The 22,776-nt window shown below is 42.8% G+C and overlaps 1 protein-coding gene across 9 annotated transcripts in view; it reads right to left on the bottom strand.

Moving 5' to 3' along the window:
- Nucleotides 1-3,950: 3,950 nt before the first annotated feature.
- The window catches only part of Prosap (SH3 and multiple ankyrin repeat domains prosap), a 120,388-nt gene continuing 101,562 nt past the window's right edge, over nucleotides 3,951-22,776 (bottom strand). For 3 of the 9 annotated variants that reach the window (XM_083046392.1, XM_083046393.1, XM_083046391.1), the window contains 14 exons: nucleotides 22,175-22,300; nucleotides 18,383-18,563; nucleotides 17,799-18,118; nucleotides 17,232-17,496; nucleotides 13,455-14,166; nucleotides 12,912-13,144; nucleotides 11,972-12,148; nucleotides 11,492-11,762; nucleotides 11,200-11,401; nucleotides 10,473-10,782; nucleotides 10,201-10,394; nucleotides 9,844-10,014; nucleotides 8,405-8,708; nucleotides 3,951-8,279 (listed from right to left, as the gene is read on the bottom strand). In XM_083046392.1, the coding sequence (XP_082902518.1) occupies nucleotides 7,057-8,279; nucleotides 8,405-8,708; nucleotides 9,844-10,014; nucleotides 10,201-10,394; nucleotides 10,473-10,782; nucleotides 11,200-11,401; nucleotides 11,492-11,762; nucleotides 11,972-12,148; nucleotides 12,912-13,144; nucleotides 13,455-14,166; nucleotides 17,232-17,496; nucleotides 17,799-18,118; nucleotides 18,383-18,563; nucleotides 22,175-22,300 (4,689 nt within the window). In that variant the 3' untranslated portion in view covers nucleotides 3,951-7,056. The remainder of the gene's footprint in view (nucleotides 8,280-8,404; nucleotides 8,709-9,843; nucleotides 10,015-10,200; nucleotides 10,395-10,472; nucleotides 10,783-11,199; nucleotides 11,402-11,491; nucleotides 11,763-11,971; nucleotides 12,149-12,911; nucleotides 13,145-13,454; nucleotides 14,167-17,231; nucleotides 17,497-17,798; nucleotides 18,119-18,382; nucleotides 18,564-22,174; nucleotides 22,301-22,776) is intronic. The other 6 variants (XM_083046398.1, XM_083046399.1, XM_083046394.1 and 3 more) reach the window with 5 other exon arrangements.

The following is a 22,776-nucleotide window of genomic DNA, read 5'->3' as shown; positions in this document are numbered from 1 at the left end:
CTGTAAAACGTCTCGTGTATTTATCATCATTTTTCGTATCGGCCTGTTGATAATTCTAAATTATCGATATAGAGAGAGAACCTCTAAATGATAATACTAATATTAATAATAATAATAAATAACGCGAAAAAGAGACGGAAGGCTGAAAAAGAAACGAGGGAGGGAGGGGACATGTGTAAAAGCAATGTAAAACGATTTGTATATGCTTTTTTTTAGTGCACAAAGTCTGACCCGAAACGGAAGAAATCATTCCGTTTCTATGATTTCTGGTGTGTTCTTTTTTTTTATACATGTCCGTGCGTTTTTTCGTAGAATTAAAAACCTTAATCCACGCGCGATGCGCCGCGCAATGCACTAAATAAATAAATAAATGAACGTACGTTTAAGGGAGACGCTATAAAGTGTTCGGTAAAATATAATTAAGTTTTTATTAGCGTTATATAGACATATAGAGAAAAAAAGAAACGAAAGAAAATATAGCGAAGCGAAATATACGTGGACACTCATTCCTCTTTTTTTTCTTATCGCGATTTTTTTGGAAAGAACTTTGCTGAACACACACACACACACACATACATGTACACACGCTATACTAAATATATATAGACTTACTTCTCCTTTTTTTTTGACAGTGCGTGCGAGAACGTGAGAGAGAAAGAAAAAAATCACTAGCCGTAATTAATTAATTAACAAAGAAGTGATGAGCGCGAGAGAGGAAGAGGAAGAGAAAGAATGATATGTGAGTATATGCGTAAGAATGCGAGAAAGCGGGAGATACGGACAACGTATTTTTATTGCAAAAATTAGAAGAAAGCGTGCAGAGACGAAAGAAATGTGAAAGAGAAATTTTTCACCTGTGAGATTCTCCCTGTTAATCAACCTGATCGTAACTTCATCCTACACTTCACCAATATAATCGTATTAGCGTCACATACAGAGAATATCCTTTCCACAAAAAACAAGTTTTATCTCTTTCTCCGATAAATCCATGCAAAAATTTATAATATAATAATTTATAATATAATAAAATATAAGTAATTCGCGAAAATCGGTAAAAAAATTAAAGTCGAGGAAACGTTTCAATGAGATTGATTGTATCGTATCGCGGAATAAATTCAAATTTTGTTTTATAAATAAATTCTTGCTGTAAAAAAAATACAAAACACCGATCACCATAAGGATAATTATAAAAAAAATAATTGCGCAATTATAATCGATACTCGCGTAACTGCAACTTTCGCGTAAAATTTCGAAGCATTCTGGAAAAATCGAGAGAAAGAGAGAAGATATTAATATGAATAAACACACGAATATATGTAGAATTTTGAGGATCTCACACGGCGTTGATAAATGAAGAACCGAGTAAGATTTACAAGGGCTCGATATCGGTACGACTTGCCAGTTTCGTCGATTCTGATTTCGTGGACAATTGCAAGGATGCGTGTCGATAGAAGTTAGAAGGCTTGTAATAAAAAAAAACTGATCAAGAAATGATCGCCTCGTATATTATTTTGAGCATAAATAACGCGGCGGGAATATATGTATAATTTTCGACGGGTTTCTCTCCGGCCGAGTCTCCGGCTCGGAAATTGTAAATAATTGAATGTAACGCAACGTACACACAAAGACTCCCCGAGATATGTGCATAAGTATAGCTTATTACAGATATAGTGTTTGCATTTATTATAAATTCTATGTAAAAGCGTGACGTGAGAAATAAGAGAGGGAGTCGAGCGATCGCGACTTTGGGGCCCCCCGTTTGTAAAATCCTCTTATCGTTAGCGAAACATCGTGGTTTTGTTTATTATTATCAGTATTACGAATGTCTTTCTTGTTTGTTAATTATTCCCAAAGAATTTCTACAAACTTTCGCAAGTTTCAATCATCATTATTCAAAGCGCGTCGATTAATTTCTTTCATATATGTATGTATGTGTATATTTTTTTTTTATTTTTCTCTAGTAGTATGAGTATGCAAAAAGATATTAGAGATAATATCAATATAAAAATCTCTAGAAATATATAGGCATCCTCATCGTGCTTATTACGATGTATCGAGCTCTTAATAATTAATTAATTAATTAATATAATTAAGGCCCCACGAGATCGCTTCGGTTAGAAAAGTGCTTGTACATGTATAAAAGTAGAAAAATATATTGCATAGTTTAAACTAATATGGTTTATATCGTGTAGTGAGAAAGAGTGTGTATGTAAGAGAGAGACAGAGAGAAACTCGACGAGTATCTTGCGGGACGATGAAAAACTGGTGAGTCGACTCTTGTCGATCTAATTTCCAATTATCTCGCGAGCCCTGTAGATTCTTGAGGAAGAAATAGAAGAGGGAAATGATTTTTTTCCTCTCGCTACGTGGACGAAGCGGCGAGAATCGACCGCGAGAAATTATATTCTCAGCCCGGAAATCCATCCCCCTTTCCTCCCTTAAAAAAAACCGATCTCAAGCGATTTCTCTCGCCGCTTCGTCGGAATCGATATGAAAGCTTGATATGTTTTTTCTCATATCGCGACATGACTCGATATCGCGTAACGAGGAGGAAACGGAAGACGTGATAAATTAGCACGGTTGTTTCGCACTGCCAAATAATAATAAAAAGAAAAGACAACCACAAGCGTTCATTGTGTGTGGATCGACCGATCGTTGAAAAGCACCGCCGGTGTTCATTATAATCCACATAGTGGTTCTACGAGAAAAAAAAAAGAAGATAGAGCTAAGAGAGAAGTGCGCAGGGTGGAAATTTTTTTCCAAAGCCCGAATGAAGATGAGAGGCGAATAAATGAGAGAGAGAAATATCCGAGCGTCGAACAGTGCTTTGTCTTTTTGGATACTTTCATGTACACAAACACGAATGACGGTTTATAGCTCAAGAACAGAACATTAAAGAGATAGATATTGTAAGAGAATAATAATAATTTCACGGTTACGATATCGTACTCTCTTGTTGTCCCTTCACTTTATCATACCTTCCCCAACTCTCTAGATATTTTGAAGAAAATGTGTCAGATATCTAATTTTTGGATAAATCAGATAATATTCACACGTTGCTGTTTTCTTATTGGGATATCTATAAAACTTATTTATGATTTAATTGTATTAACATTAAGTTGTAAGATTTTTGACAATTTCAACATCTAGAAATAGAAAAAATGAAAGAATTAGATCCCATTTGTAATAAATATTTAACGATTCTGTAAAAAAAGAGAAAAGAATAAAAATATATATATGTATGAAATTATATATATTATCTTCTAATGGACGGAAGTGAGAAGATAAAGAGGGTGATCAAATTTCAGGCGAATTAGTTGAACATGATCGATTATTATTCATCGTCGAAACATTGCACGTACTTTTGCAATTTACAATACAATACCTATAATACAAAATACTAATAGTAATTGTCTGATAATAATATTAATGATAGTGATAACTGAAATATGAAAAATGGAGCGAAGAGAGAACGATGGGGTGAAAAGAGGAAGGGTGAATGGAGATGAGCGAGGGATCTCGAGATTGAACGTACAGGAGAGTGGTCGAAAAAATAATGAAGAGTGGTTCCCAAAAGTTCAGTCGGTGTACGATCATCGAGTTGTGGTTCTCGATGGCTCCCCTTAGCACCCTCGTCGAAACGCGATGTACAGAGTATCTCGAGAGAGACGCGATATAACAGTCCTTCATTTCTCTTTGCAAAATTGGCGCGTTCGATTCTTCCTCATCGAAGCCGATTTAATTCGAGATAACGAGTAAAAAAGTACCTTCCAAAGTACCTTCAAGATGTAAAGTCGACGTGTATTTCTCATTCCATTTCGCATTCGGTCGCAACTCGAGTAGCAAACTGACGTCATTAAACGTCAAAATGACGTACGCTTGCTACCTGGGAATTTTATGACTATAACATCCAGAGAAATGGAAATTTAACTGGTAATTCGAATATAAAATCATAGAAAAAATCGCATATTTATTTTAAAAAAATTAGAGGTGCACGTCTTTTTCGGTACACTCTGTATATGCGCCAAGCTTCCCAGACGTGGATTAATCGGTAACGGGAATTATCTCTAACGCAGGAAGAAGTTGATTAATTCGGTGAAATCATTAAAAACCGCGAATTTTTTTTTCAAGCGTTTCTTCCCTCAAATTTTTCGCAGCCGATTAATCCTCGTTTACGCGGAAAATAGAACCTGTGTATATATATACATATACTATACATATATAAATATTTTACTGATAAGTTTTAACAAGGAAGAATTGGATATCCGTCGTGAGTGCGCAAACGACGATCTTCGGATGACGCGATCGATCCTGAGATCGCCGATCTTCGCCGACGAACCGGCACGGAGAAAAAACGAGGAGAAAGAAGGCGGGGAGGAATTGGGGGGAACAACTATAGATTACAAAGTATGTCCTCTCGCGCAAGAGACGTACGCAACGTTAACTCTCTTCTCCGTTTCTTCGTAAATTTTGATGTATTATATATATGTATATATAATATATAAGACTACTCTCTATATATATTACTTTTGGCAGGAATGTCGTAATTATATAATAATATCTCGGCCGTGAACCTGGTGTGCATCTGGCGCACGGCAAAGAAAAGTAAAGCCTCGCCTCTCGACCGATCTTCTCCGTTGGATCTTCTTCGCATCTGTGTCGCACCGAGTGCGTCGTGATACACACGCGTGTATTTTTATTTTTTAATCTACGAGAATTTATAATCCCGCGAATATGGGTACGCGACAGCATATATCCAGATGTATATCCAGGGAATGTTCGTTGAATATTTTACAATATTTCGTTTTTTTGTTTATTTTTTTTCGAAACAAATAAACAGTTTTTTTTTATAGAAAAGTTATCAATTTAAATAAATATTTTTAGCGATTTATTAAAAAAAACAATTTTAATAAATCGTATAAAAATAGACACACGGATCAATATTATTTTTCTAAACAAAAGTTTGAAAAATAAATATGATACACATATTCATATAATTTTTTCTACTTTTTAATTTTGTTTCGATATCTCTGTCTGGCACTATTTTTAAATTGTTTATAACTTTTATATGAAACATTTTCATACATAGGTGCGATATTAATATATATTTAGATTTTTAAATTGCAAAATATTCAAAGAATATCCAAGAGAATATACTCTTATGTTGTGTCAGGTCCTGTATCAAAAGATGACGAGTTAAAATATTCGGAGGAACATTTGAAAATATACGATTGAATTTTTTCGGCTTCTTCCAAAAAAACCACGCGGCGACTCACGCGCGCTCGCACGAAATGCTTTCCTATTTTTTTTTTTTTCTCTCAGAATTCACGAAGGCGCATAGAAATGACCATCTAGGAAAAAAAGAGGGTAAGGAGGGAAAGTGTTCGACCGCTCGATAAGATCTAACGTAGCGAAATTGCGATGAAACGTAATGTGATGATCGCTTGTATAATCATAGAGAATTACTCGAGGATACACAACGCGCGTTACTCAATATATAATATAATATATATACAATATGTAGCACACTGTTGTCGTCCCGAGAGCCGCAAAGAGATCTACTATCAACTCGCGACGAGTCGCGGGTTAGTCTTCTGCAAAAAACAAAACAAAAAACAGTATTGCGAGTCGACGTAACGCGTATGTATGTACATCGGGAGGTCGATTAACTCGCGAGCTGGAGGATTTCAAGTCGCAAACTTGCGCGAGAGAGTCCGAGTCGTCGAGAGAGAGTAGAATTGTGGAATTCCGTCGGTTTTCCGCTCGCGATTTTTCGCCGGCGATCTCGATCCTCGAACTCGTTCGACAAGAACGCGCGGATATATAAAAAAAAGAAACAAATTCAAACGTCTCCTGGCTCAAGGGACCTTCTCACACGAATGGAAGGAGTACGGGGTCTTTACTTTACACAGGCTGGAATAGTGATGGTGCGATAGTATAACGAAGTATAGTGCTTTTGCGACTACGTTTTGTCGACAGGGGCTCGTTAGTGGAACACTGTAGTCGCCGTATGATTACAATATAATCATGCTAATATATAATATTAATAATATAATAATAATAATACTAATATTAATAATAATAATAACATTTGTAATTACAAACTAGTAAGAATCTCTAATGACTTCGCGAGTAGAGCTTTGTGATTAGGCGTTTGAGCAGTGTCTTTTAGACATGAGAGAAAAAACGCTAGTTGAAACTATGAAAAAAAACCCGCGCATGTTCGATATTAACAACTAATCAATTATGTTATCGATCCATCATGGGCCATTTCATAACTTCGCCGGTGGATCGAGAGTGAGCGAGACTGTCGCGATATAACTTTTGCATAAAATTGGTTCAAGAGCGATTCGCAAAAAACTTGCCTCGATACCTTATATTCCTCGCTGTCCACATTCGGAGAGACAAAGAGTGTCGTGTGTGTAAAAGTATTAAAACATACCTCGTAGTTCGATAGAAACATGAAAAACAAATCGATATGCATCGCACATTCACGCATTAAAAACGCATCTCCTGTTTTCTTTCTCTTTCTTGGTCATTCTTTTCTTTCTATCTTTCTTCGACGTGCGGATTTTCGCTTTTTTCTGTCCCCTTAGGTCTTTCTTTCTCTCTACGATCTAGCGAATCGGGTGCCGGATCTGTCTGATTCTCGCTCGCAGACAGGACAGTGGTAGACGATTATCGATCGTGTGCGACAAATCAATCATCCTTCATTGCGATGCAATCGGACGTACGCTCACACTCGTAAACTTACTTAATAAAAATGCGCTCGCGATTATCTCCTCGTGTTAACATCCTACGACTCCTAAACGCTCGATTAGAATACGAATTTACTCTTGGCAAAAAGACGTCCAAGCCGACCACGCTTTATATACGACAGCACGTCCGCGCGAATCGCCTTTCAGCGATGTAGTTCAAATTTAATATGCTCGTCACGCGGCGATTACACTACCGAAAAGGCAGAAAAACCTCTAAATATATTGACTTTGAAATCGCGATCTACCGATTATGTGTTGCGCAAATTCTCTTCTGCAAAATTTACGGCGGTTTCTTCTTTTACTTCAACGCCCTTCCGCCCGACGACGTCTTCACCTGGTTTCCGGCTTTGGGAATCGCGCCGATTATCTTGACGCGATTCTGCGACGTGCTCTGCTGCTGCTGCTGTTGTTTGTTATCGCAGAATTGCGGCGGCGGCGCAAACACCACCACCTCCTGGTCCTGGCCTCCGGCGGACGGGCCGGCGTTGAACTCCGGCGGCGGCGGCACAAACAGATCGTTGTTCTGCTCTTCAGCATCCGCCTCGATCGGCGGCGGCAGCTGTGCAAGGCTGACCGCGTGCCTGGTCAACAACCCGCTGCCGCCATAACCCGGTCGTTTGGTCTGATTGATCTCCTTCTCGATCGGACCGGTTAATAGAGTCGTGCCTCCCGAATGCTGATTGTTCTCCTGATTGGCTAGATTCCGCACGGCGGTGTCGTCGAAACCCATCGGCGGACCTACTGGTACGTCCTGATCCGAGCTCACGCCGCTCGAGCTGTTGTCGCCATCCTCGACGAGCGACTGCTGCGTCTGTAGCAGAAAATCGTTCGGATGACTCTTGGACGACTTGAGCTGCGTGCGCACCTTCTGGATCTCCTCGACGCTGAACGAATGCGGCAGCGAGCCACTGCCCGACGAACTCGAGCCGGATGTGTTGGAGTTGCCGGATGTTTCTCGCGTCGCCTCTAGCTTCTCCCGCGCCGCTGCTTTCTCGAGCTCCTTCGCGATCTCGCCGTCCTCGTCCGTCTCGTCGTCCTCGCCTTCGTCGTCGTCGTTCTCCGACTCTGACAGACTGTAATCCGGCTCGGGAATCGGCGGCGCCGAGTTGGGCGCCACGTTCGTCCCATTTGGCCCGGACGCGATCGACGAAAGATTCGTGACGGACGAGCTGGTGTTCAAGACGATGGTCTTCTTCTTCCGCTCGCGGATACCGGCCGTGCTGTTGCTCCTGGTAGTCTTCAACGGTTGCGCGTACTGATTGTTACCGTTCCCGTTGCTGTTCATGTTGCCGATAGTTTTGTTCAACGCCTGCTGGCTGCCGGTTGGCTTAAACGTCGCGCTGCTCGGCGGATTGCGCAGACTGTGAGATTTCCTGAGATGCGGCCGGTTAGCCGGTAGACTGCGCGAACGGTAACCGACAGTCTTCATGTCCTCCGGCGAGGCGTACAGCTTCGCGCTGTTTGACGGTCGGAAACTCGACATCACTCCGTAGCCACCTTCGACCGTGGCCGCCGCGAGTTCTGCAAAGACAAATATATCAATATTCTTCTGATAAGGAATTATAAAATTATGTTAAATTTTTCTATTACGATCGCTTTGATGTAAAGAAGCTATAAGCGAGATTGTCGAAAACCTCGTTTATTACCTTTGACTTGTTGGATGTGCGCCATATTGTCGTAAACCGAAGCTGGAGTAACGACGTCCGGCACGTTGGCACCGACATTCATCTTTACGACTTGCCCGACCGGTGGAGGTGGCGGTGGATGATTCGGCGGTGGAAGCCCGTTTCTACCATTCAGAGCGTTCACATCCTCCTGGCTTCTATGGCATTTGGGCGCCAGAAGGTTCGAAGACTGCACCTGCACGTTGAGATCTGGCGTGCTATGGAAATCTCTGTGAAGATCGGAACCTCCGCCCAAGCCGCCGAAGAAGCGCACTCTTGATTGCGACTGCAAACGTAAGGACAAGTGATTCGTACATGCTGCTACTCGCGAACGGTTGGCGTCGTCGCCTTGATAAACTCGAAAAACTCGGAGCGTAAATCTATTTTTATTTAAGGAATATTGCAATTTACAATTGGATCGGTGAAAGAACAAAGGATGGAGTAAAACATAGAAAGGCACAGAGAGGGATATTGGGAGAAATGTGATACGAGAATGAAGCAAATACTCCTGCTAAGCGTGAATTCCAAGCTATTGTAACTAACTAGCTAACCCACTACCATTACCATTGCTTGCTTGCGAAATATTATCTAAGTGTTAATGCTGTCGTATATGCTGCGAAGAATACACGTAGTAAGATAATGACGTATCGTCAGTCTTCCATGCTTATAGAATCAATCCCGAAGAGCGACTTAAGGAACTGAAGGAAATCGCAGAATTTGGTTAAAAATGCAAAAATGCACAACTGGTTAATTATACTTGAGGCGTGAACACGAAGCACGTGGCAGAAGGTGGCACCTAACGCCCTCGCGGACGTCAGATTTCTTTTTCATTTAGCAAATGGCTTAGTCACCTGAAATCATGCAAGCCACGGACGAGCTAGAAACAAAGTATTTTGGATCAGTAATATAAGTAGTGGTCCTCGTCGTCTCGCCCGCACCAGGACCGCCCCTTGCTGTGCGCTCGCACCGGCTTGCGCGCAAACTATAACATACGTGCAAAAAAAAAGAACCACCATTACCATTTCCCAGAGAGAAGAGAGGAGGATTCACCGAACGCCGGAAGACTCTTTCAAATGCTGGTAGGCTTTTTTATCAGGGGTGTGTCCTTAACCGCCGGATATTGTATTAATTAATTACTATTCGATGTGGGCACCATATGAGAAAAACGAGCAGAGAAAAGAGAAATATCTAAATATTTAGAGATTAGGAATGATCAAAAATAGCTGTCTAAAGGGGCGTCGGAGAGTTCGATTAAACTACTGGATGAGATGAACAAACATATTAACGTCCATTTTCAAGGGCAGCTTTCATCAAGGGGAACTTATTGCATCAACTTATACAGGGGAAAGATTAAAAAGAGATACGCGAGCGAGAGCGCGAGCGCTCTTTGTAACTTTGAGAGTGTGGCGAGTCATCCTTACTTTGCCCTTGCGCTTCATCTCCGCTACGCTCGCGTACACCCTGCCTACGGTCTTGGCGGGCGACGACGGATGCGACTTGGTTGACTGACCAGTAGCCTGAAAGTGAGACGAGCTCATCATGGACGAGCTGTACTGACCACCGGCGCTACCCTGCTGCCGCTGAAATAGTTCCTGGAAGAGAAATTAAAGGTCGAAGCTGAAGCCTCGGTTTCGTCTCGTGCACAAAATGCCATTCAATTCGGAGACAACGAGCGCACGGATAGATTCAGTGTGATCGAGCAAGAGAGAGAAAGAGAGAGAGGGAGCACGTTGCGGCGCGTGTGTTACGGCCCGCGAATCGGGGCGCGAGATAGTTACTTCGAGTTCCGCAGCGGTGATCCTGCTGGACGTCGGACGTGATCGGATGCTGGCCGTTCTCGGTTGCACCGGAGTGTTTTGACCGGTATTTGTTCCGGTCGAAGGCTGCTGCGGCATGTGAATCGATTCCGCGCTGCTTGATTTTCCGCCAGTCGACGCGATTTCGTCGCGATCGTCTCTTTCGCCGCCTCCTTCTGCAATTGAAACGCGACAAATCGTTAACGTTCGTTCTCGTGTCCGTAATTTCGCAAGAACGGACTCTAATTTATTACCTAATCCCGCGACCATCGATCGCGCCCTTGCCCGACCCACGCTCAATGTGGTCTTCGGATCTCTTCGTGGTGGTGCCGGAGCCGGAGATCTGCCGAGCGTACCACCGATCACCACGTTATTATTTCCCTTGCGCGGTAAAGTCGCGTACTGTCTCTGGATAGGTTGACTAGTTGGCAACGCGGCCGCAGATTGAGAATTCGGAAGACTAATCATCGGCGAAACCACCGTCATTCGCACCAACTCTCCCGATTTCCTGATCAGGTCGACTACGTGTTCGTGTGAGGTCGTCGTCACGTCCTCGCCGTTAATCTGAAACATTCGCGAAAGAACGATTCATCTTAAAAAATATAAAACTATATCGAATATGCTAGTTTATATTCAAAATAGTTTCATGTAAAATATTATTATATGTATAAAACTATTAAACGTTATAGATTTTCGAAATTAAGAGATTAAACGTGTTTTTTAATTTCAATAATTTATCAAGGCTGAATAATAATTAATTTATCTTGATTACCATGTTGCACATATGAATATTTAAAATTAAAACTATATATTTTTAAACAAAAAAAAATTTTAATATATATAAAAATTTTACACATATTAGAAAATATTCTATTTTTCAATTTGCTACACCTGCTTAATTAACTCCTTAAATAAGCAATGCGTCAGATAATTTTTGTCCAAATAATTTAAGACTAAATCAGTACTCTCGGATAATCTTACATGAATGAGAAAATCTCCTTTCCGGAGGCCCGCTAGATCGGCCACACCTCCTTGGTCGACATCGTCCAAATATTGTAACGCTGGATACCTAGCAGAGGGTGTCAGTTCCATCAACGGCGAGGTGGCCTTGGCGCCGCGCAACACGAAGCCGAAGCCTTTCCTCGAACGGTGAAGAACAACAGTGCGGGGTTCCGACGTGACGCTGAGGATTAAAAAAAAAAACGTTATTGAATCTCGCGCTCGTCGCGCTGAACGTACATAAGACAAGAACGTTATCGAGCGTTGAACTTACGGCTTCTTTAATCTAGGCGCGGTGGCAAAGTATTTATGCTGCGACTCCCTGCGGCCTAGAACCCGATTCCGTCCGTCTCTGGCGGGCTGCGGGCCCAGAGGTATGTTCGTGTGACGCAGCCTGACCTCCTGGACGCAATGCGCGGGGAAGAGGCCGGTACCTTGTCCACGTAGGACCCCTTCCAGGAGACCGCAATCGGTGGCACCGGTGACTGTTAAAAATAAAGAAACAAAAACACGCTTGCTATCAGAATAATATTTCTGGATGTTACCTACAAAACAGAAATCGAGAGAGACAGAGTGAGACAGTCGTCATCCCAAGTTACGGAACACATAGAATAATTAAACGAGAAACATGAAAAATAACGAAACATCGCTCGTCGCCGAATCAAAGTCAAGTTGTAGCTAGACGAGAAAGAGAAAGAGAGAGATAGACAGAGAGAGAGAGAGGAATATGTTTGTTGGCTTGCCCATGCTGTACCTTCAAGGATGTCTCCTTGATTGATAGTCAGATGGCCAGTGATCCCGCTGTTGTAGCTCTCCACGCATACCACCGTCGTACCGGGAATGGATAATGAATTGGTTGTGTCGGATTGCGAAGTTCCTACCCCGGAACTGTCGCTGATCACGTCGGACGCTGTGTCGCCGAGGCTTTTGTCTAGAAATCGACAACGGTCGGATATACGTCAGGATGATGCCTCATGTTTGACCTGCCATCGCCTTACCAAGCGATAAACGCCATGCAAGAGATCGAGACCTCTTAAGAAAGACAGAGAAAGAAACGAAGAGAGAGAGAAAGAAAGAAAGAAAGAAGGGCTAATTCATAACGCTAAATGAAAACTTGAGCGCACTCTCGGCCTTAAAAGAATAAAAAATTAACTCAACTCTGATTCACCTAAAATGTACTCTACGACGGCGAATAAGAGCTCTAAAAATCGCCAGCTCGTCGCATTTGTCGCATCTTAAAAAGGCGGCCTCTAATGAATGTTAAGCGTAGCGTGTCTCTCATCTCGAGCGAGAAGACCTTGCTCAGCTCGCTCGCGAGGAGCGGGAGCGACTAAACTCGGGATCTCTAATATCCTCAGGGACACCAAAACGGAAGCATGCACGAACCATCAAAGCCAACGTCCGACTCTCATCGTGTCGTTCGACCACCTTTGCGCACCGCCGGTTTTTGGTGGTGATGGTACTACATATACACATGTTGATGTTGCGTTTGATAGTCGTTTAATCGCTTTAGAACTTGTTCGCTTCCTTCCGTACCTTTGGGGACAGTTGGTTCCCTTTCGGAGAGTGTCCAGAGTATTTACGCGTGTTTGTGTTGATTTTTGCAGTTGTTTGTGAATCATCGAGGCTTTCCTCATCATCAAAGTAAGAGGGGAGGAATCGAAGGGGATAGAAAGAGAAAAGAATTGGTATACCTGTAACGATGCTGGCCGAATCCTCGCCGGACGGTTGATTGCTGCCTTCGGATAAGCTCGAGCTGGCCGAGCTGAAAGGCGCTAAGCTCCTGCTGCTCGGCGACGGCGACGGCGGCATCTCCATCTGCGTTCTATGCATATCGAGGCGATGCTGCAGCTCGAGCCGGTGCTCTTGCAGCCTCGTCAGACCCTCCATTCTCAAGTTTGTATAATTCTCCGCGGCGCTCGGCAATCTTGAAACGGTGCGTACAACTCTTAGGGTACATCGGCGATCGGTGCTTCGCGCTGACCAAGACGCTAACCACCAAGACACGTGTGTGGCACGTGTGTGTCCTTCTTTAATTGGCCAGCACATGTGATGGTCAGGTTCTGATCAGGGTGAAGCAACGGCGATCGCGGACGTACCGCGCTCTGTCTCTGCCATCGTCTCGATGACACAACTCTAGGCGTCGTTTCATTTTTTTTTTTTATTTTTTTTTTTATTTTATTTTGCCATGTGATTATCCAGTGATCGGCGGCGCCGATTCTTCGTCTAATGCTTACCTCGCGTTAGGATCTCTCAAGGAATTTGGACTCTGGTACTCCGACGTCAGTCGGTGGCCGTTCTGTTCGGACGGTATTCGGTTCGGTAAGTCGTTTCTGCTCGACTCTAGGGACGGTACTCTGCCGAGGCTTCCGTGGTGGATCGATTCGGTCGACTGACCGACGATCGTGATCCCACCGCTGGAGGGATAGTGTTCCGTGGACGGTACTCTGGTCAGGCCCGCCGCGACGGTCGGGTACTGCTCCGTGGACGGTACTCTGGTCAGCGTACTAACGGTCGGGTACTGCTCGGAGGACGGTACTCTGATCAGAGTGGCGTCGTATCGTTCGCCGGACGAGGCTCTGCTTAACACGACGCCGGACGGGGGCGCGTATTTCTCCTCGGACGCGACCCGGACGAGCGTGCCGGACGAAGGTGGTGGCGGAGAGTACGGTGCTTGCTCCGTGGACGGTACTCGATTCAGGCTCGCGGCGGTAGCGTACTGCTCGGCGGACGGTACTCGCGTGATACTCGAGTACTGTTCCACCGAGATGGTTCTGGTGAGAGTACCACCGGCGCTAGACGCCGCTGCCGCGTGTTGTTCGGTGGACGGTATCCTGGTGAGGGTGCCCAGATTACTCGCTGAGCAGCTCGTCGTCATCATCGTGGAAGTGCCACCGAAGGCCACTGACCGCCGCTTCGGGTTGTAACGTGGCGGCCCTTTAAAGGGTACTGGAAAATCGCAAGGGTTGCAAGGTTAAGTAAAGAAAGGATTACTTAGCCTTACAAGAAAGAGAAAGAGAGAGAAAGAGAGAGAGAGAGAGAAAGAAGAAGAGAGAAAGAGAGAAAGAGCTAAAGAGAGAGAAAGAGAGTATTCATCGTCTTCTCAGACGATACTTCAAGGGTGAAACGAGAAACTGTGTCGAACGGCTCGTTAAAACTTCGAACTTGAGGAGCTACGTTCGCAAATTAGTGAATGGAAATTATACCGTGAACCCTAAACAGTGTATGTATAATCTTTGAACAATTTTAAAGCTATTATAAAATAATTTAATATTCGAGATGTAATTATTTCTACATTTAATCAAATCTTCATTTCGGTAAAACAAAATTTTTTTTATATAATCCCGCAAAAAAATATCACATCGGATACCGCTCTAGTACTGTCTAGGGTTAAAAAAGATTACACGTATAAGAGCCGCGCGCAAGTACAACACGGGGGAGACAATGTTTTCGTGACCGAAACAGATACCGAACAAATCGCTTAATATCGTCGTATGCTCGTGTCAATAAGTATCGCGACGACCGGGTCGTCATTATCCGCGTTCTATCTCGAACGCACGGGTGTGTTAGTCGCGGGGTTACACATCGTGTGCATAATGTTTGCTGAAGCGAAGACCTTTTACGTTCGGGCTCTCCTTCTCTTCGGGGGAGCTCCGTTCTCCGTTCGATCGATCTTCCGGTGTCACGAAAGATCGTCGTGCGGGGATTTTTGCAAAGCGGATTTACAAGCATTCGTTGTCTGTGTTGCACACAAGCACGCACGCACAATGTTACTTCACGATGATGATTATTGGCTCTCTTCCCCGGGTAACCCCGAACAACCAGGTATTGCTCTCGTCGTTTTATCGTGCCGGCATGTACAGGTCGTCTCAGAATCGATCGGAAAGTGGACATATCCAGCGTTATCCGCTATGAGATTTGGAGTTTAAATTAAATATTACTATATAATTCTTTTTAATTAAAGGTTTAATTCGAGATGGAAACATTTGTTTACCGAAATTACTTTAATTTAATTTAATTCGTGATTTATTCGCCACAAATGTCAAATGTATATATCAAATTTGAAAGTTCGACTGCGGAAAAGGGGGAATCGACCGGAAACGACGTGTGCACTTTCGTCAATTCCGAGACACACCCTGTACAGCCGGGAAAGCGGTAGAAAGCCACACACGCAAGGATAACGACTTCATCATCCTTGTTCCGTTGTATCCGTTTTGTGCGATACAATGTGCTCGAGATTATACGGGTAAGTCTCTCGTCGGAATACGTCATGTGCACAAACGATCGACGTCGCCGTCGCCAGATCGTCGGAATGCGTTTCTTCAGATTCCCTCTCGCAAGGCCCTCTCCAGAGACTCCCGACGATCCGTGAGACCACGTGGATTCACAACGTATCTCGAACTACTAAACATTACTATAGTCAAGACATTCTTGCACAAATTCAATGCTGCCAGAAAATAAATATCGATATCCCCGCGTGAAAATATTTTAACTCTTCTGTCAAAAGTTAATTTATTTTTAACACGCAGTTATAAGTAAAAGGAAAATCGCAGATATAAAGATCAGAGAGATAAGCTAATGACTTTTAATAATTTGAAATTGAAATTTTATCTATTCGCATTGCATTTTTGGAATTTATTTACTCGAGAATCGATACTGATCGATGCACTTTGCGACGCGAATCCGGCAGCACTGATTCATTCGACAGTGAATCAAAGATACAGTACCATTAGTTACTGGAAAGCACAATCTATCAAGAGGTAGTGTCGTTACTTCTCCTCGGTATTACAAATGTACTCGACGTCATATACACGACCATCACCACCAAAAATCCCATGACATAATTGTAAAAATCTTTACGTTACTCGTCACACAGCACAGACACAGGTAGATATAAATAAGTATATACATTGACATACGTACGTCACAACGCGTCTCGTGTTATATATACACAATTCCAGAGAGGCACCTTCTATAAATGACTACGCACAGAGAGACAGAGAGATAGAGAGAGAGAGAGAGATAGAGATAGAGAGAGAGAGAGAGAGAAGAGCTACCACCTATCTAACGTCTACTTTTATATTATATACGAGAAGAGAAGCGTGCAACATGTTCATGCCATGCTCGACACTACAATCATGCAATATAAAATGCCGACGTCGTAGTTTCTAAGCCACGATCACGTTCGTTATCAGAGATAAGGTCTGTTAACTTTGTTCGCACATCGCACCTCATCGCGGCCTTGTGCGGTTTTTTATTTTAGCAAACAATACTTTGCGATGAGATATCGGAGAGATTAGACTCGAAATATAGAACGATAAGCCGATAAGCTACTCGAAGCTTCCGACAAAGCCATTTTAATTGTCTATCGATTTCTCGACTTTTCTGTCGGAAATTATATGAGAAAGATCGCGAAATTTTTCCCTTTATCCCGATTAGCGATTTTTCACTTCTTTAATAAACCGTATAATACAGATACGTTCGCAAACGGGGGACTGAAATCGCACAGTCATGTTAATCAGCCGTCGCGGGTGTGGCGAATGAATATGGAGAAACCTCGACGAGAGTAATGAGATTATCCGTCCGAGCCCGTTCGTCCCATTCGCGATCCCGGAAGGATCGATCGGCCGGCGCCGCGTTATCATCCTTGCACGAGCAAAGGTCGCCAAGAACGACGGAACAATGTCCGGAGAGGGAGGGGGAGAGAGGGAGAGGGAGGGAGAGAGAGAGAGAGAGAGAGAGAGAGAGAGAGAGGGGCAAGAACGCAGAAAGAGAGGAGAAGGAATGGAGGAGAAAGGATAAGGGAGAGGAGAACGAGAGGAAGAAGATCGTCAACGTCTGTCGTTTATTCTTGCAGCATCATGCCTCGACCTCTCCAAGCGAGTTTCCTGCCCCCCGGATCCTCGCGCCCCCGCGTTCCTCGCGTTTCTCCCCTCCCGCCCCCTTCCCTTCCTCATCACGAGAGTCCGCGAGCTTTACGATTTTTGACATTTCGTGCGACGTTCATAACTCACCGACTTCCTCCGGCTGATAGTTCTTGATGACTTCGGCGAGCTCCATGTTGCCAGCGATCACGGCGACTTGGTACGGCGTTTGGTTCGCATAGTTGAGCGCGTCCTTCTGCGCGCCCCTGAAGAGTAGCTGACGTATGCACGAGGCGTCCGTGTTATTCACCGCGCACACGTGCAACGGCGTGTTACCGGACGCGTTGCGCGCATTCATGTCAGCGCCGTAGAAAAGCAGGTGGTCCAGATGTTGTACGAGATTGTTGCGACACGCCTGCGGGCATACGACGCGAGTAGACGGGTATTAGCCGCGGACAATCATTCAACGTATCGTTCGAATTGCATTCCTCGCAATTAATCCAAAACATTGATTCCAATACTCTTTTTAGAGAATTTATGAACGAAAACGAGAACAAAATTTTGTTTCACGAGGAAGTAACGAGTTTTAGAAAGAAAATATAAGAATTGAGAAAAATATACTAATTGTTTTCTTAAATTTTATTAAAAGATGGAAATAAAAGGAATAGTTATATCCACAACGTGAAAAGAATCTATAGGAAAAAAACAAACAAGAACCTGATGAACTTCCTGCCAGCCCTGGAGATCCTGCGCTCCTATTGTCGCGTGGTCGTGAAGCAACGTCTCGCAGAGCATCGGATCGGTCTTGTGAATAACGCTATAGTAGAGCGGTGTCAAGCCCTTCGTATCCTTGTAGTTTGGGCTGGCACCCAGCTCCAGTAACGTTTTCACGGCCTCCAGACTATTTCGTTCAACGGCACGGTGCATCGCCGTTAGACCCTCTTTTGTTCGATAATCCAGTAGAGCGCCGCCATTGACTAACGCAATTATGACCTTCGATGGTTTTTTCAAGGTCGTTGCCAAGGTCAACGGCGTCTCTGAAATTAAAGAATTTAAAAATGAAAAAAACTAAATTTTTCAAAAATTTGTCTAAGCGTCAAAAAAATTTCTTTTATATAATGAAATATTAAATCGTAAAATTATTTCCCGACGCGATAAGATGATTACATAAATTTATTTTACGATGACTTTTAATATTTTGAAATGTGTCGGCAGTTGATGACAGTCACGCTGTACGACTAGGCGAGTTGTTGGGTTGTTTTAGCAATTTTCATGCAGCTGCAATTGCGCATGCGAATTACCTCCCGTTTCCTGACAGTGGAAATTAGGATCCAGCCCCTTGCTGCACATCTTCGCGATCTTCTCGACTTGACTGCTCTGCACATAATCCAGTAACCTCCGCAAATTCGTCCTGGTATGCATAGCCTTGAGCTGTTTCTCATCCAAATGCAGCATCTTGTACACCCGCCTCTTGTATTTGAGCTGAAATTTATTTGAGAATAATGACACTTATACTTTCGAAACGCGCCGTTTCAACGACTATTATTACGGAACGGCTATTTTAATGGCGCTTCGCTTTCCATCATGTATATAAAAGCGTGAAATTCATCTCTCGGCGAGCTAATTATTTTCACATTATACGGTGATATAGCAGCTTAAATAAAATCATAAATTATATGTGTGTGTCTGTGTATGTTGCAGAGTAAGATATATCCAGAGATAATTTAACTCTGACTCTGATCGTTGCGTGCAATTTGTCGCGGTATAGATTTGCAGTAGCTCTCTCCGTACAGTACTTATGCAAATACATCGCGAGAGAAGCGCCAAGCGTGGCTATCGTTATCGTAAATATATCTCATCGACTCGGGGATCGTCTCACCTGGACGGCTATATAATTGCCGTTTCTTATAATCTACTGCACACGAATACGTTCGTCACGCGCATTTCTCCGTTATCGATGAATACGCAATAAACCGGACGTGACATAAGATGCGTAAAGCACTGTGAGAAGAAGGCTCCGCCTTCAGGAAATTGAACCCGACCACCCTCCTCTTTTTCTCCTATCGAAAATTCAATCTGAGAAGCCGTCTCATTTTCCCTCATCTTTCTTACATTATACATCTTCTCTTAGAAGAGTAATACAATTTTTATTAGACAAAAGCTAGATCCGGAAATTAATAAAGAAGAACGGTTCTCTCTCTCTCTTTTTATTTATTCGCGTTTCTGCTAATTTTCTGAGTTTCTCTTTCCTTTGTGAGAAAAAAAAAATATCCATAAATATAAATTTATTTTTAACGTTTCATTTAATTTATATATGCAAGGTACAAATTAATTTTCATTTAACCGCGGACGCTTCGCTTTCACCAGGATTGCACTGTAAAAATGGTGTCGCGCAATTTCTGCTCGAGATGACCGCGTGGCCGCATTACACACAATAATACACAAGTACACACAATGATAATAGCGCGATGATATAAAGACCGCGCTATGACGACGCACTCGGTAGCGCCGGATGCACATCGCGTTGCCATCATCATTGCGCATCAGATTAGGTTTTATCACGTTGCGAACGCAAACTCGGTTCACGCCAGCCCTCGATCTAACGGTGTTGCTTCATATCCCATCTTGCGATAACACAAGGGTGGAGTATATCGAGTACGAATTATGCGGGCGAAAAATGAAAATTGAGAGACGCGAGGGAGTTCTCAATTTATCTATTATATCTCCCGTCGCTATCAAATATCGCGAGGGTTCGGTTTACTCTCTAAGAAGAACGACAGAAAGCTTATATATATATATATATACATCGAGCGGATAAAAAAATAATTACGGGGGAAGCTGCAACGTAAATAAATTTCCTTCTTGCATATATCGGCAAATATTCTATCTCTCTCCATTGGATGAAATCGAGGAATCTTGAATGAGAACTTGTTTGACAATTAATTATTCTCTAGCGCTCTCATATTATCGCGACTGACAGCCGTCGCCGACAGACGGCTGTCAATTTTCACTTTTCATTCGCGTACATATTCTCACCAAGTCGTTCGTCTCGCCCACGTCCCGTCCCGGACACGTAACTCTCGTGCAAAATGAATGGCTCGTCAGGTGATCAAAGAAACTGAACCGAAGCGACCCTGAAATATCCCGGCCTCGTCCGACCACGGCGCTTTCGTGACGAAAGCGGGTCTGAGATTGACAGCGGGGGGGAAAGAGGAGGGATTCGATTATTGTAATAAGGAAGCTTTGTTGGCAGAAGGCTGATATTACCGGCGAAATACCGGCGATTTAGACTCGAAGTTCATTTCGTATTCATCTCCGATAATAATGTCCCGGCACGTCTTAATGTATGAGTATAGCCTCTTATTGGATATCGTTCTTGTTTACTCGCTAAAGAAATCTTCTCTGAATAATTTCATTCCCATCGCGTATTAAATAAGGAAAATTAAAATAAAATATAATCTCACAGAGTTTTCGTTCGCGTCTTATCTTTAGAAGCCTATTTTTCTATTATACTTCAATATTTATATTTAATTTTCAGCTTTAAACGCGTTACTTAATTTTGATCGGATTATCGCTTAATATTAAAATATCGCGTTATAAAATTTGTTACATCGATTATTTCACTTAAATTATATCATACCTTGTCGAGAGATTATTTCAGAGAAATGCCGATATATTAATATTATAAAACAAGCAAATCTTTGCGAAACGTGATACCCCGTGAGAACCATCTCTATAAGAGTTGACAAAGAGAATAAGAAAGTCAAGTTATAAGGAGGGTATTATGTGTGCTCAGGCTTTTGCGACACATCTCTCCGCAAGACTTATAGTTTTCAAAACCACGAGACCCTCATTGTCCGACGAGGGATCCCGCTGACAGGCGTTTGTTAAACGCAAGTTTTTCGTCGACGAGCCTCGTGTAATTTGTAACTCGTGCGAGGTGAATGCGGCTTAAAGACGGTTCAAAGAAGCTGTGTATGAGTCAGCCGTCCCTGAAAGTGAATCTCCCGCGACGGAGACGTGCAGCTGGCAGGGTGGAACCAACCGATCGGGAGACCGACTGAGGAGGAAGAAGAAGAAGAAGAAGAAGAAGAAGAAGAAGAAGAAGAAAGAGGAGGAGGAAGACGGGAAACGAGGCGACGAGCTGGACGATGAGAACTTAGCACCGGTTACGCAAGAAAACCGCGGGACAGGATCCAGATCTCGTTAACCCGGGACCGAATTATTTGTTTTTCGCGAATCCCCGTTTTAACAGTCATCGCGCGGGTCGAGCTGCGCGATTCGCTACACCACCGAGTGATTTATGTGCAGTAAGGATAGCGAGGATCATCGCGAGATGATTAATTACGTAATACGTACTTCCGCGACCTATACCTCCTCATCTCGTTTCGTTACGTATATCGCTCCGACTCGAAATTGAAGACGACGTAAAGAAGAGAGCTGCTGCAAACAACATCTTCCTGACTCTTACTCAATGGAAGGCATCGTTCCATTGAATAAAGTTCTGTCGAAGCCAATAATATATTTTCATAAAAGACTACAAGTTTATCATTTATGAGAATATCTTTGCCATATGAAAGAAATAAGTAAGAAATATTGTGTAAGAGATATTTTTTCCCACATTCTTCTCAAATGTAAGGTATTTAAAAAATTCTATATAAGTATACATCTCAATATTTTTTGATAATTTTAGTCTTTTTTTCTTTTAAACGTCACTTGATTCTATTACAACGATATAACATTCTGTACAACAATACAACGTCTTCTCTATTCAACTGAGAAATGTAATTGAACAACTCGGAAACGTATGACGTAACTAGATCCTATCAGGCGTGAAGTGAGTCTGCTGACAGCTTTAATGTACACGCGAGGAAGCTACTTAACCCCTCCGCTACTAAAACGGGAAGCCTTCGTCGTGCGTTAAAACCGACTATATAATTAAAATAACGCTCGAGTGAAATAAACATCCCTGTTTGTTTCTCCTTATAAAAAATGAAATTAGCACGATCGAATGTGCAAAAAAACGGATTCCGGTCGCGAGAAAGGACTTAACAGAAATAGGAATAATGAGAAGAGAGCCTTTTCCTCCTTACCTCCAGGTACCCGACAGGTCCATTGAATGGATAATCGCCGAGGCGGCGTTCCTCGTCCAGGAATTTTCCGGCTTTTCCATTCACCGGTGGACAGAAGAGGCCGTAATTGAAGCTCTCTTTCAGCTCCTGCAAGGCATGAAATTTTAATATTAAGGCAAGGGTGAATCGCGCGAAAGAGGATCAAAGCGACCCGCCACCCCCACTTTTTCGTACGACACATATACATGCAACAATAACGACAAAATGCTGTATCGGGGATCGTTCCGGTGTAAGCTTCAAGCATAGGGGATTTTATATAGGTCGATTCGCAAGGAAAAGCCATTCTCTTCTTCCAATTATCCGTCATGCCTTTGATAATTGGAGAGACTCGATGCAATTGCATAATACTTGTATTACATGTGACGCACTCATAGTGTGTACATATCGCAAAACGTCGATATAATTAATGTCGCTAATCTTTACTTTATAAATGTACAATATGACATATGAAAACATTATTAATGAGCTTGAAATTTATTCGTATTTTACGAGAGAATTAATAATGTTAAACTTACCATTCTATTTAATCCTGCATAATTATATAAAATATTTATATAAGATAA

The sequence above is a fragment of the Prenolepis imparis genome, unplaced genomic scaffold (genome assembly GCF_030444845.1).
Source record: "Prenolepis imparis isolate NDT839.2.m4 unplaced genomic scaffold, iyPreImpa1.0 SCAF_9, whole genome shotgun sequence".
NCBI classification, from domain to species: domain Eukaryota; kingdom Metazoa; phylum Arthropoda; class Insecta; order Hymenoptera; family Formicidae; genus Prenolepis; species Prenolepis imparis.
This window is presented reverse-complemented; position numbering and strand designations above follow the sequence as displayed.